Raw genomic sequence first — 14,250 nt, 5'->3', positions numbered from 1 at the left:
TGAAGAGCTGACTCATTGGAAAATATCCCGATGCTAGGAAAGATTGAGGGCAAGAGGAGAAGGGGACAATAGAGGATGAAATGGTTGGACGCCATCACTGACTCAATGGATATGAGTCTGAGCAAGCTCCAGGAGTTGGCAATGGATAGAGAAGCCTGGTGTGCTGCAGTCCATGGGTTCACAAGGAGTCAGACTCGACTGAACTGAACTGAGCAGTGAGCCTTTACACTCGTAATTTTCTTGTTCCTAGCTGTCCCCTGGCTCTGCTCAAGACCCTCCAAAACTAGCAGATTGGAGATCTTGGCCCAGTCTTTTATGTGGTCGCTCCTTTTCCCCCTAAGTTCTGGTGCAGACTAGACTCTTGGTGCCCTCCAGAAGTAGAATTTCTGTTTCCCTCAGTCCTGTGGAATTCCTGAGACACAGCATGCTGACCTTCACAGTCAGATTCTCTGGAGGCTCCTCCTTCCATTGCCAGGCCCCAGGCTGAGAATCCTGATGTGGGACTCAGATCTTTCACTCTAGTGGGAGAACTTCTGTGGACAACTGATTTCCAATTGTGGGTTACCCACCCTTTGGGTATGGGATTTATCACAATTGCACCCCTCAAGTCATCTTGTGGCTTGTCTTTGCATGTAGGTTATCTTTTTTGGTAGGTTCCCCCATTTTTGTTGTTGTTCATGGCTGCTCAGCAGTTAGTTGCTATTTAGTTTTTTTTTGTAAGAAGGGATGAACTCTTGTCCTTCTATCCCACCATCCTTTGCTGTTTTCAGTCATTTATTTTCCTATTAATAACTGTGTGATGTTCATCTCCCTCCAACAGATAGAATGGCCCATGAGGGCAGGGCATATTTCTGTGCTGTTTATAGTATCTTCTTCATTGCCAGACTGGTATGACTCTGAGACTTCAGTTTTCCAGAATACATCATTTTCCATCTAAGTTCTTTGGATACACAGTATTTGAATTGGGGTATGCTATGCTGACATTTTGTTTCAAGCTACAAATACCAATTTGCCTAATCACTCCATCATATATTTGTGGTTTCTCCAATGTCTACTCACACTGATTACCTTTTTGCCTTTTATAACTCCTTTTGTAACTTCAACATCAGCATTTAGAGCTCAGGAAGTTGAAGAAAAACAGCAGGAGATTGATAAGAAAGGTAGGAAAAAACCAGACAACTGCAAAGCCCCAGAAATTGAGAACAGTTTTTCAAGGAGTATGCAATTACTGCAAATGATGAAAGCCAAGAATGATCCATTGGATACATGTCACCTTAAGAAGAGCTTTAGTGAACCAAATATAACAGCAAATGGAGGAAGATAAATTGGAAAAAGTATAGGAACTTATTCAGTAAGACCAGAAGTGCTCGGCAGGGTTGGCACAGAAGTATAAGCTGTCTTGGGAGTAAAGACCCAGAGTGTGGTGTTTCAGAAGGCAAGAGAAGGGAAAATTGCAAGAAGGGCCAATTGCTCTCAGGTCAAGTAAGATGAAACCAAAAACTCCACTGGAGTGAAACGGGATGATCCAGGAAGAGCATCTGCAGCATTAAGCAAAGGGAGTGCAGAAACAGATGATGAATGGAGACAACTCAAAGCTCGTTCCACAGGAAACAGCACCAGTGGGAATCAGGGTTTTGTGGATGTGATGTGGCTCTGTGCTTATATTATGATAAATACTTGACATGTTTGAGGAGCAGCTAATAGAAATGGCACAGGGGAGAAAAGGAAGATAGCTAAGAGTGGTCCTTGAGAAGGAGGGTGTAGTTCCTTTTCCCAACAGAAGCAGTTGCATTTGGCCAAAGCCACAACTCTAGGCACCAGAAAGTTTCAGCTGAAAGTTTGTGTCTTCTGCCCACTTACTAATGTTACTCCACGATCAGGATGGACTGGGTTACGCAACATTTAAATACACGACTACTGCATCAGTTCCAAGCTGCAGCCCCCCACTGCAGCGTAAGGCAGTGTTCTGCCTGTTCGGCTGTGTTCTGACCCACCCCTTCTTCCCCAGGGGCCTCAGATTCTGGCACTTCTTCCAACAGGAGCACAGGACCCATCTCCTCTGGCAGCTTCAGTCCACGCTTCTGAAATATCTACTGCTCTTGACTCGTAGCACACAATACTTCATAAGCATTCACTATTCCACATGGTAGCTGTTTCATTAGCTACATCAAGCTCCCCATCTTGGTTTTCTATGACCCTTGGCTGTACAGCCTTTGGTTATCAGAAACACAAGGACAAACAGACTATAGTGATCGGGGTCTTGCACCAGTTGACCCTATAAGCTAGTTTCTAAAAACCAAGGTTAATTAGAAGTACCTACCTCACAGGACTGTAGTGAGGATTAAATATAAATGTACATGCTTGGCAAACAGCACGTGCTCTTCAAATGCTATTACAAAATTAGTTTCCTTCTCTCTTCTATTATCTCCCCATCAATTACTCACATGGCACCACCCCTCTACCACCACAGTCATACTGCCAGATGCGAGGTGGGTACACAGAATTCAACATTTCTTCCTGTGTTTACACCTGATAATTTCTTAACTTATGGGGGAAAAAAGGAGGTTTGAGGGGAAAGTCACAGCTAATAGTATACTGAAACATGCCTTCTATTTCTAAAATGAATAGCTGATATCTGCTTAACTATGTATTTTCAACTACAGAAAATATATTAAAGGAAGAACTCTTAAAAGTTCGTTTATATCCTACAGGGAATCAATCTCTCTAGAAGTAAATAACAGACCTAGATGAAGTATTTTAACCCAAGTCTAAAACTTTCCATTATTCTTTCTCATGATCTTGACATGAAGCAGGGATCAGCAAACTACAGGCAGCAGGAACAATCTAGCCTGTGAGCTCAATATTTTTAAATGTATTTAACAATTCTTTAAAAATTTAAAAAATAAAGACTGCGCCGCCTGCCAAGCCTAAAATCTTTACTACCTGGCCCTTTATAACATACTTCACAGAGGCTCTGGACAAGGACGTAAGAAATGAGTGCAAGACAGAGGACTCACAGGGCTTCCAAAAACCCCACTGACCCCTGATGTACTTATAGGCAAGAGGTTTCTTTGCCCTATTAATGCAGAAACTCAACTCCCAGTGCCTGGTTTTGTGGATAAACCCCCAGGAGCCCTCCAACTCTGAAAACCACTTCAGGTGCCCACTTTTCATGCTCTATGAGGTGAGCAATAATGAGAAGAGAAAGAAAGTCTTATTAATGGGAGGTTGTGAATGATAAAAAGCTGTATAATGTTAGAGAGACAAATTCAAGTTCATAAAGAAATTTCCTTAAATTTAATAAAGATACTGAAAATGTTCTCTGCATTTTTTAATATTTACAGTCTTTTTTTTTTTTTTTACAGTTCTGTACATATAAATTTACAGAACAACCCCATCAACTGTCTGCATCAGTAATCCTTGCTGGTGGGTTCACCATTTACAAGGAAGACATCATTCAACGCAAGCTGTCACAGAGACTGTCCTACCAGCAAGGACCTCTTAACTTGAAGGATCATTGCCAGGTCTCTTTTATCAAGATCACCAATCACCTGGAAGCCCTTAGCTACCAACTAACACGACCTGTGAAATCAATGACCAGTCACTGGCTTCAGTGCAGTGTGACTAACTGCAATTACTGTCTAGTGGCCATGTCCACACCCTATGCTGCCTTCAACCCTTGAAGTCATCAGTATAGTTAAGAACAGAAAGAAAGCCCCTCCCCCTGGCCAATCACTGTGAAAAGCATGCGTAAGGCAATTGAGTTGAGGGTTAAGGATTCATCTTGCTAATGTCAAAAGTGACACTAACAAGATTCTTAGCCTCATCCACCAGATGAGGGTCCTCTGCGTCCAGGTCTCCAGGAGCAGGTTCCACCACCTTCACCAGACAAAGGATTGTAACCTGTGACAACAGAAAGGAAGCAAAACAGTGCTGGAAACATTTTGCATCAAACAGAAGACTGTAAGCCTGATATGCAAAGTACTGCAAAGATACGATCCTATCCTCATAAACATTTTCATAAAACTTTAAGCTACCACAAGAGAAAAAAACTTTATAATGTGATTGCATTATATTGCATTGTATATACTGAACTGACTTTCTATAATGTGATTGCAGTCTGAACTGACTTGAATAAAACAAGCCATTCAGCTTCTGTTTTAGCTATCAAAACACAAAAATCTCCCCCAAATACACAAAAAATTTGCCCCCAAAGCCACTCAAGATGGTTAAATTTAAATATATAAAGGCTTCTAACTGTAGTGCTTAATAAAATGAATACATTCAAGTAAGAACTTATCAAGCTACAGAAAATAAATTATAAAAATCAAAACAGAATGGAACTTGCTGTCACTTTCACCAGTCAGAACTGGAAAATCCACATGCCCCAGCCCCCACACCCATCCTTGCCCACTCATTAACTTCCTAAAGTTAATAGACATTTGGCGACCATTCTGCTCAGGCTCTAGAGTCAGCAAGACCTTAAATGAGGTGGTTTTGTTTCTTATTTACTGTAGAATCTTTGGTCACCAACTCCCTGTGACTCAGTTTCTTTATGGCCTGTAAAGACAAGCCATTCGAAGCCCCCAGCTCTGGACTGCTGGGAATGCTAGAGGCATGCACACAGCACACCATACATTCCATTTTCTACAATTGTCTCCTGAATACTACCACTCTTTGCTCTGCAAAATGGTCTTAGAAGATTTCTTGCTGGAGCACGAAAAAGACTTAAAAAAGCATTTTCTTTTCAGACACACCACTCCCCTATACAGGACAGCTTTGAGTTCCTAACACAAAGGAAGGGATCAGAGCCCACTTTAAAGGGCAGCCCACCTTGTGTCCCGGCTTCACAGAGCTCACAGGCTTCACAGACTCCCCTCAGTCCTCCAAGAGGTTGGCCGGGCTTCCACACCTCTGCCTCTGCTGGCACCTAGCCAGAGAAAACCCCTCTTCCCAGATAGAAAAAAGTGTCTTCAGCCTAGAACTGGTTCCTTCACAAAGTATTCTAATGCTTTTGCCCACCCCTCTCTCCAGATGGAGGAGGAACTCCTGGCAGATCACAAAGGATTCCTTATTTTCAATTGTATGGGAGTCCCATCTTCCCAAAAGTACGTGAAAGTCCTCAAGGATGGGATGGTACAGACTGCTATGGAGCCACCCAGAGTGCTGGGGGGTACTGCACACAAAAGGTCTCTTAATGAGTATCTGTTCATGCCTCCTTGAGGGAGTTATTTCTAAGAAACAAGGCAGCCCTGGCTGTAAAGACCAAACCCTGGGTCCTAGGCCCCTGACCCATTCATATGCAAAACAGGCAAACTACTCCTTGCCTCACTTAACTCACCCATTACAGGACTGTGGGATCAAGTGAAAAATACTAAAATACAAGTGCAACTGTCCCGATTATTTCCTGAGAGCCTCGAGTGACCTCCTTCTTCATTGCTGATCAACTGCTAACTTTTGTGAGGCCAAGGAGGTCAGAGGCCTCCTGGAAACAGGACATGCACCCACAGCCTTGCTGGAGGCCCTGGGGCAATGATAGGGTTCAGCAGGTTGGTCATTTCCAGCCGCTGACGGCTGTTTTACATCTATTTCTTTTATTTAATCTTCATAATCTACACTTAAGAATTAGTCTCAGTTTATAGACAATGAATCAAGAAAAGAGAATCCTGTTTCAGGTAAATTCAGCCAGTCATTGTTCAGAATGCTTTAACATTTGACACTTACCTCCTCCTCGCAAAGGCTTTCTGTCAGATTTTCGTTTCGGGATGACTGATGAAGTAGAAGGCCCAGGACTGTCTTCTTCCTGCTTGAACATATACAGGCTTAAGAATCTAGTTAAGACATACTACTCCACGAATCTTCACCTACTTCAAAAAGTCCACTAGGTTGAAGGCTACATCACCTGAGGCTTTCTTGTATTTCCTTTATAACTTTTTCCTTCTTGCATGCTATCCCACATTTCAATCTTCTGTCTCCTTTTTTCTTCTTCAAGCTGAGGAAGAATCGCACATGATACAGAATGAATTCATAAGCTGCCATCTTTCTCAAAGAAAATGTGCTTTTCATAATCTGTAATTTAAATGTTCTTCAAACTTTCACCTGCACTTTCTTCAGTTAATAAAGCAGCTATCATCTAGTGGTGTGTGAGTTTAATTCAGATACAGAATCTTTTGCTTTTGCATACTATTAAAGAAAGCAAAAAGTGTCACAGAAGAAACAATACCTATTCTTCTTTTAAATTAGACATTTCTGGTCATGTGGAAGAACCCTGACTTGAAAAGGGTCAGTGTGGCTGGCAGGTATGCTTTGCTGCTATTTGGTTGTGTCACCTGAGGAAAGTCAATTAACCCTTCAACTTTGAAGGCTGTGAGGAACCAATCAGAGTAAATTTGAAAGTTCTCTCAAAGTAAGGTACTGCGGGAGCATAAGAGAAAACTAATCTCAGTAGAAAACTATGTCCAACAACGAGCACCTGGGAAAGCTTGAGCAGTGAACAGGAGGGAAATACAGTGCCCGAGGTCTTCGCCTCTGCTTCCTACTCCTTGAACAACTGGGTACTGCAACTCACGTGCACACAAAGGTCACTAACTCTCTCAATTCCTGATGCAACCCAAACCCAAACTTCAATTCATTCTGGTTCCAATTAAACTGTGATGCCACAAAGATATGCAAGAGGATGCATTAGAAAGTGCATATCCAGAAATTTCTTAACGGCTCAGGGTCCATCACTGTTAAGCCCAAATGCCTGTCCCTTCATGCCTACACTGTCTGCAAGTACAGGAGGTTAAGGAAGAAACCGCTTCTTGATCTGAAGGTTCTTTTATGTTTATAGCCAACATGGAAAACACCAGAATGGTACAAAGTGAAAAATTCTGAGACCACATACAAGAGAACAGACTAAACTGTGAGACAGGAAGACTGTTACTTTTCTTAAGTATACAGAACCACGCTGACTACACTAAAGTCTCTGACTGTGCAGATCACAAACTGTGGAAAATTCTTAAAGAGATGGGAATACCAGACCACCCTACCTGTCTCCTGCAAAACCTGTATGCAAGTCAAGAAGATAGAATCGGACATAAACAATGGTCTGGTCCAAAACTAGGAAAGGAGTATCAAGGCTATACGTCACCCTGCTTATTTAACTTCTATGCAAAGTACATCACGGGAAATGCCAGGCTGAATAAGCACAAGCTGGAATCAAGATTGCCAGAAGAAATATCAATAACCTCAGATATGCAGATGACACCACCCTAATGGCAGAAAGCATCAAGAGCATCTTGATGAAGGTGAAAGAGGAGAGTGAAAAAGCTGGCTTAAAACTTAACATTGAAAAACGAAGATCATGGCATCCAGTCCCATCACTTCATGGCAAACAGATGGGAAAACAATGGAAACTGTAACAGACTGTATTTTTGTGGGCTCCGAAAGTGTGACTGTAGCCATGAAATTAAAAGATGCTTGCTCCCTGGAAGAAAAGCTATGACCAACCTAGACAGTGTATTAAAAAGCAGAGACAGTCCTTTGCCGACAAAGGTCCATAGTCAAAGCTATGGGTTTACCAGCAGTCATGTATGGATGCGAGAGTTGGACAATAAAAAAGGCTGAGCAGCAAAGAATAGATGCTTTCAAACTGTGGTGCTGGAGAAGACTCTTCTGAGTCCTGTGAACAGCAAGGAGAACACACCAGTCAATCCTAAAGGTAATCAGTCCTCAATATTCATTGGAAGGACTGATGCTGAAGCTGAAGCTCCAATACTTTGGCCACCTGACCCGAAGAACTGACTCATTGGAAAAGACTCTGATGCTGGGAAAGATTGAAGGTAGGAGGAAACAGGGGTGACAGAGGATAAGACGGTTGGATGGCATCACCGACTCAACGGACATGAGTTTGAGCAAACTCCCACAGATGGTGAAGGACAGAGAAGCCTGGCATGCTGTGGTCCATGGGGTAGCAAAGGGCCAGACATACGACTCAGAGACTGAACAAACAAAAGAGAACCACAACTTTAAAACTGAACACAGGCTTCTATCCTTTCTCCAATTTTAGGAGGCTCACATTACAGATTTTAAAAACAATCTTTTAAAAGTTTTTTTTTTCCAGCTACATCAGCAAACTGGGTAAATGATCAGGCCGTTTTTTTACTAATGCAAAAAACTCAAACCCTCAAGTCATTAATTTTGACATGTAGAAGGAACTTAACTTACTCTTGGGCTCTAGAAACAAAACAATTAAATATTTCTCAAAAACTTTAAAACAGTTTCTAAAGCTTAAGAAAAAAAAAAACTGCTTAAAAATAGCATCTATGTGTATTATGCTGCCATTTCTATGGAAAAATTACATAAGCATGTATTTGTATATGGATAAAATATTTCTGGAAAAATACCTAAAAAACTTTGCTCTGTCCTTTCACTCTGGGCTCCAGCCACGATAGGGACACCAGCCATGTACTAAGTGATCATGCAGAAAACAAAAGCCACCAGTGGTGGCAGAGAGGCATTCCTTTCTGGAAATACCAGAGACACATGTAAGACCAGCAGGAAGACCAACTTCTCTGGTTTCCTTCTAAGGGGATAAAGAGGGGCCCAGAAACATCTGTAATGAAACCAGAAAGTGGAGCCTACACTTAGCTGCTTCAGTTACACAGACTGGGGCCAACACAGGAAGTGTGACTTCACTCCTGTGAAGAGCAGCACAAGCCACCTGGCTGCTCAGGTCACTTCAACAGTAGCCCCTGGTTCTTCCTCCCCACCACCTCAGTCCATTGCCACCCTCCCCTGGCTCTTCTTTACTCCACTGAAGAGTGGCCCCACCAAGTCAGGTCCTGAGAGATGCAAAGCTTGAAACCGATCATGAAGATGCTGAATGTGTGTTCTGTGTCTGGTGGTACGGCTCCTGCACACAGCACATGCTTTTGTTGGGCAAAATACTGCTATAAGGGAACCACTTAAAAGTAAAAACATAAATACAAGACTACTTAAGAGCATTTAATTCTTTAAGAGCATTTCACCTCTAAATATTAAGAAATTACACAAGTAAAACATGCTGAGCAATACTTAACTAAGTGGAAATGATTCAGCCTGAAAGTGTTCCCTGTACCCACCATAATGTGAGTGCATGCACACACACATACACACACTTTTACCAACTAAACCTCAAATAACATGTATTCAAACTAAAACCAGTACATACCTGTCTTAATTTCTCTTTATGTTTTTCAACTTGTGCATTCAATTCTTCTTGCATTTTCAAACGAGCAGCTGCTAAAGCCTCCTGCCGTTTAACAACAATATCAGGTTCTGAAAAGGCAGAAAAAAACTGGAATAAAGCACCTTGTAAAATATAAAATGGAAACTCTTGCGGTCTATATTATTAGAAGTGTACAGAAATCAAACAATACAAAAACTTTTTAACATGAATAAGCCTATTCTTCTGCATATATTTAATTACTGCTTAAAGGGGAAGGAGACTATCACACAGCCTCAGTTCAGAGTCCTTGTTAAATACTTACAGCACCAGAAATCTCTGTTCAAAACAGATTTCTGGGCTACCTGAGCAGTCCCAATTCAGAGAATCTGGCATGGGCCCTAAGATTAAAATATAAGTGGTCAGGCAGCCACAGGAAAATTTGATTTCACATCCTGGATGCCTCCTAACACCCAGCCTCTAGGTTTACCAGAATTCTAGAAGATAACCAAGGGAAAGAAAGTTTTCTGATCATTAGCTATCACCTAATTAGTCTAGATATATACCAGAAAGATAAAGATATTTAGGTATTTTATCCTTGTTTCTACAGAAAAGAAAAATCCTTCCAACTAGCGTTAATAGAAATGGCCGCCCCAGATATTTATTTTTGTCTGGTTTATACAACAAAGCAAATTACACAAAAACACAAGTTTCTGACCTGCTTTATGCAGACCACTGTGTTTAAGGAGCACTACGGGGAACTACGCAGTGGTGTGACTAATTTTCTCTACAAAGAAACAAACTAGAACTATTATGTTCACATCAGCATCATCCAAAGGATATGTGATCACCATTACCCACAGACAGTAAAAAGCAATGGAAAAAAGGTCACTTAACTGAATCCACATAAAACAGGGGACAAAATGGGTATGGCTGGGAGTTGTGTGTATGTGTGTGGTGGCAGAAATGAACAGACTTTTACCTTTAAAAATGAAACTATTGTTCTACTTTATAGAAATGTGAATTGTAGCAACATTTGAAATTGCTGTTTTATTCTTAGAAAAAAAGAAATTATGTGTGGATTTTTTAAGCCTAATTTTCCTAACAAAATTGTACAACACAAAGTACACCTTTCACTGCACATTTACTTTGTGCAACGCTTTCTTAAAACAAACGCCTCTTCTGAGATGCCCATCCCATTATCTTATAAATCCACTCCTCAGCTGTCAGCAGCTCACAGTGCCAGTAATGGCTTGTACCAGGTGACTGAAGCTGTTCTCTAACCTCATCCACTTCACATTATCCTGCAACTTAAGCAAGATTTACAACTGTACTTTGTTTTTTGGGGATATATAGCCAACAACCAAAAAAAAAAAAAAAAATGAGATAATGGCAGGACCACAGGGTTTCATGGGAGAGGAGAGTGAAGGAATTTTTTAGGTCCTTCTACTAATGACTACTTTTAAGTTATGATGTTTGTTTTCTTCCTCAGCTTCATAACTGTGGTGACTCAGATCACTGATGATTAGTAGTTATTTAATTATACTACTATTATCAAAATACTGAACATTTCTTTTGAATATGTTCTCAGAAACTGTATCTTCTAACAAGTTAAAAGGTGACTGTTTTAGAGGGAATGAGTTTTTGAAACAGCCATGTGTAAATCTGCCATCAGGTCTGATGAGTAAGTTGTGAAAAGCAAAATACAGTGGATGTGAGGAACTAAGAAGGCTGAGGTTCCTGTCACTCACAAGGGTTCTAGAGATAACTGAGAGTTAGTAGGCACACCCATAACTGGAGAAGCTGTGACGCTTTCATTTTAATCTCTCCTGTAAATGAAGAATGATGCAAGCAGAGGGTGTTCTACACATCATCAAGCAGGTTTTTCACCCCATCAAAAACTGAAATTAAAAAAAACACTATTGCAATTCACCAAAATCAACTTCAGAAGTGTAAAACAGTTTTCCTCCCACACAGATTAGACGGATACCTCTTACTCATAACAATAGACTAACTTATAAATACTACAAGTACGGGTAAAGCCACGCCTTCAGTCCACTTCCCTGGAAAATTCAGGGACAGACAGAGGAGCTTGGCAGGCTACAGACCATGGGCCCCAAAGACTCGGACACGACAGAGCGTACACGCGCGCACACGCACGTACACACACACAGACATACTAACCCAGAGCAGCGGCAGCTTGATCTAAGTGCCTCTGCCTCAACGCCCTCAACCGGGTGGAAAGCTTCTGAAAAACCACGTAGAGAAGGATGCAGCTGAAGACGATGTACCAGCCGTAAGTGGCCAGCAGGGAGCCCACTGAAAAGAATAAAACATTCACAGTTTTCAAGAAACTAAAAATGACACTACCACTGGACTTTCCTAGCGGAGGACTTCCTAAGGCAGTTAAAACAGCGAGAAGTACAATCCAGGGATCCCTGAGAAGGTACTTCTCTGCCGTCTGGGGAATCGGAGGGGCAAGCCCGAGGCAGGCGGGGCACGACAGCCGGGTTTTGAAGGATGACGGGGTGTGTCCGAATCAGGAAGGGAAGGGCTTTAAGGATCCAGGCAACGAACGGAAAAGGGTAGCCGCGGGGGCGTGGCACAGGACAGAGTTTGGGGGCGTGCGCAAGGGCGCGGCGGTGTGGGGAGCGCGGCTTGGCGGCAAACGACATAGGCCCGGTGAGCCCAGTAACCGCGACCCGGAAGGGCTTGTACCGCCTGTGTCGCGCAAGGTAAAGGACTCGCCCAACCAAGGGTCGACTGCAAAGCCCAGGGAAGCCGGGCTCCGGGAGAGCCTCCGCGCGCGGCTTCGGCCCACCGCCCAGGTCTGCGGGCACCGGCCGCCGGCCGGCCCGGCCCAGAGCGCCGTGGAAGACTACTCACTGAACATGGCGGCGAGCCGGCGGTGGTGGCGCTGCCCCGCGGCCCGCGGCGCGCGCCCACTCACCCGTGACGTGAAGGAAACGCAGCCCCTCGGTCTCCAGGGCGGGCCGCGCGGACAGCTGATCCCCGTCCCGCTCCATGGCGACGCAGCCCCGGCCGCCTCCCCGCCTCACACGCCCGCCGAGTCAGCGCCGGCCTTCGCCTTCCGGCGGGCCCCTAGTACACGTGGCGGCCGGGGCCGGCTTTCCGGCCTCCCGGCCAATCGGGTGGCGAGGCGGCCCGGACGTGCGGCCTCGCCGCGGGGGCGTGGCCGAGGCGGGCTGAGCCCTCCGGGGCGGCACCGGGAACCTGAGGCGCGCCTTACAGCCTGCGCCGCGTCGGATGTTTACTCTCGTACTGATTGGACACCGAGGTCTCAAGACTTTGCCCTGGGCAAACAGGATTTGCGTCCACGCCCTTGTTCGCTGGCACCTTAAGCAACTGGGACTTCGCAGATTGGCAACTCCCGGCTATTGCGGGTTCCAGCCTTCCCCTTCCGCAGCCTCTGTTACCTTTCAGAATTGGGAAAGTCCCCGCTGACCCTGCGCCGTTCTCTCTTCCAGAATCAAAATCTCCTGGGAAAGAATTAAAGTTAACGACGGCTCCAACACGCGTTGAATCAATAATTACTAAGTATTATAACACATCACAATTATTTATAATAATGTCCTGTCTTTTCTCTGCCTGCGATGCCCTCTGCCACACCATTGCACTACTCTCTTAGTGACCTACCTTAACCACCCTATTTGGAATTTGATCTTGAGCCTTTTTTGGAGGAGGATTTAAAGTGAAAATACTCCCCTGTGTCTCAGAAGAAGGGTTGAGGATTAGGAAGAGAAAATAATCAGCAGGTGATGGCATCAGAGTGCTCTGCCACCTTAGCGTGCACAGACGTGAGCCTGGGGTATCCTGGGGGGATTCCACTGCTCTTTTCCCTAGAAGTTTCTCAAGGGACTTGAACATGGACCCACAGAATGATATCTTCAGATGTGTGTCAGAAAGCAATAAAAGAGAAGAAATGGGCTTCTCCAATTGGGAAATTGAGGACTCTGGATTTTATCAAGACTGTGAAGACCCATTGATTTGCCCTTATAAGTGTTAGGGTAAGCACACTGACTGAAACTGCCAACTCTGGCCAGGCACCTTGGCAACTATTTACATGAGTTGTTTTATGATCAGAGATCCTGGTAAAGAACATGGAACTAATAAGACACCACAAACCAGAAGAGTTCAGGAAAGGTCAAAAGGAGACGGCACGTGTCTGACAACCTCCCAGAATCCTTGTCGCTGGCAACCATCTTGGCTGAGCAATGTGAGTACCACCAGGAAGGACTCTGAATCAGAATGATTGGCCAAAGAACCCAGAAACGAATCCCATCTCTGTTCGGTTCAGTCACTCAGTCGTGTCCAGCTCTTTGCCACCCCATGGACTGCAGCATGCAAGGCCTCACTGTCCATCAGCAGCTCCCAGAGTAGACTCAAACTCATGCCTATCGAGTTGGTGATGCCATCCAACCATCTCATTCTCTGTCATCCCCTTCTCCCACCTTCAGTCTTTCCCAGCATCAGGGTCTTTGCAAATGAGTCAGTTCTTTAAATCAGGTAGCCAAAGTATTGGAGTTTCAGCTTCAGTCCTTCCAGTGAACACCCAGGACTGATCTCCTTTAGGATGGGCTGGTTGGATCTCCTTGCAGTCCAAGGGACTCTCAAAAGTCTTCTCCAACACCTCAGTTCAAAAGCATCAATTCTTTGGCGTTTAGCTTTCTTTATAGTCCAACTCTCACATCCATACATGGCTACTGGAAAAACCATAGCTTTGACTAGACGGACCTTTGTTTGCAAAGTAATGTCTTTGCTTTTTAATACGCTGTCTAGTTTGGTCATAAGTTTCCTTCCAAGGAGCAAGCGTGTTTTATTTATTTATTTATTTATTTGAAAGTGTGTTTTAATTTCATGGCTGCAGTATCCATCTGCAGTGATTTTGGAGGCACCCCCTCCCCCCCAAATAAAATCTCTCACTGTTTCTGCTGTCTCCCCATCTATTTGCTATGAAGTGATGGGACCAGATGCCATGATCTTAGTTTTCTGAATGTTGAGTTTTAAGCCAACTTTTTCACTCTCCTCTTTCACTTCCATCA

General features: G+C 43.8%; 1 protein-coding gene across 4 annotated transcripts; it reads right to left on the bottom strand.

The window, feature by feature from the left end:
* Positions 1–3,268: 3,268 nt before the first annotated feature.
* SELENOS (selenoprotein S) lies at positions 3,269–12,304 on the bottom strand. Of its 4 annotated transcripts, none has more exons than XM_043490284.1 (7): positions 12,138–12,304; positions 11,372–11,506; positions 9,194–9,300; positions 5,903–5,992; positions 5,725–5,806; positions 4,834–4,949; positions 3,269–3,903 (listed from the first exon to the last, which is right to left on the bottom strand). In XM_043490284.1, exons 1-6 carry the CDS (start codon positions 12,211–12,213, stop codon positions 4,879–4,881), a joined length of 561 nt encoding a protein of 186 aa, XP_043346219.1. In that variant the 5' UTR covers positions 12,214–12,304; the 3' UTR covers positions 3,269–3,903; positions 4,834–4,878. The 4 variants fall into 4 exon arrangements, with proteins under 4 accessions (XP_043346219.1, XP_043346221.1, XP_043346217.1 ...); XM_043490286.1 differs by having other exon boundaries at positions 5,725–5,803; positions 12,138–12,302; XM_043490282.1 differs by lacking the exon at positions 4,834–4,949 and having other exon boundaries at positions 12,138–12,301.
* Between the last annotated feature and the right edge of the window lie 1,946 nt (positions 12,305–14,250).

This window comes from Cervus canadensis, chromosome 17 (genome assembly GCF_019320065.1).
Source record: "Cervus canadensis isolate Bull #8, Minnesota chromosome 17, ASM1932006v1, whole genome shotgun sequence".
Lineage (NCBI taxonomy): Eukaryota > Metazoa > Chordata > Mammalia > Artiodactyla > Cervidae > Cervus > Cervus canadensis.
The sequence above is the reverse complement of the archived record's forward strand: the minus strand, read 5'-3'. Positions and strand labels throughout refer to the sequence as shown.

Coding starts and splice junctions, on each gene's coding strand:
- SELENOS (XM_043490282.1), bottom strand. CDS start 12,213: ATGGAGCGGGACGGGGATCAGCTGTCCGCGCGGCCCGCCCTGGAGACC. Junction 5,993..9,193: donor ATAAAGAGAAATTAAGACAG/GTATGTACTGGT, acceptor ATTCTTCCTCAG/CTTGAAGAAGAAAAAAGGAG. Junction 5,807..5,902: donor GAAATACAAGAAAGCCTCAG/GTGATGTAGCCT, acceptor TATATGTTCAAG/CAGGAAGAAGACAGTCCTGG.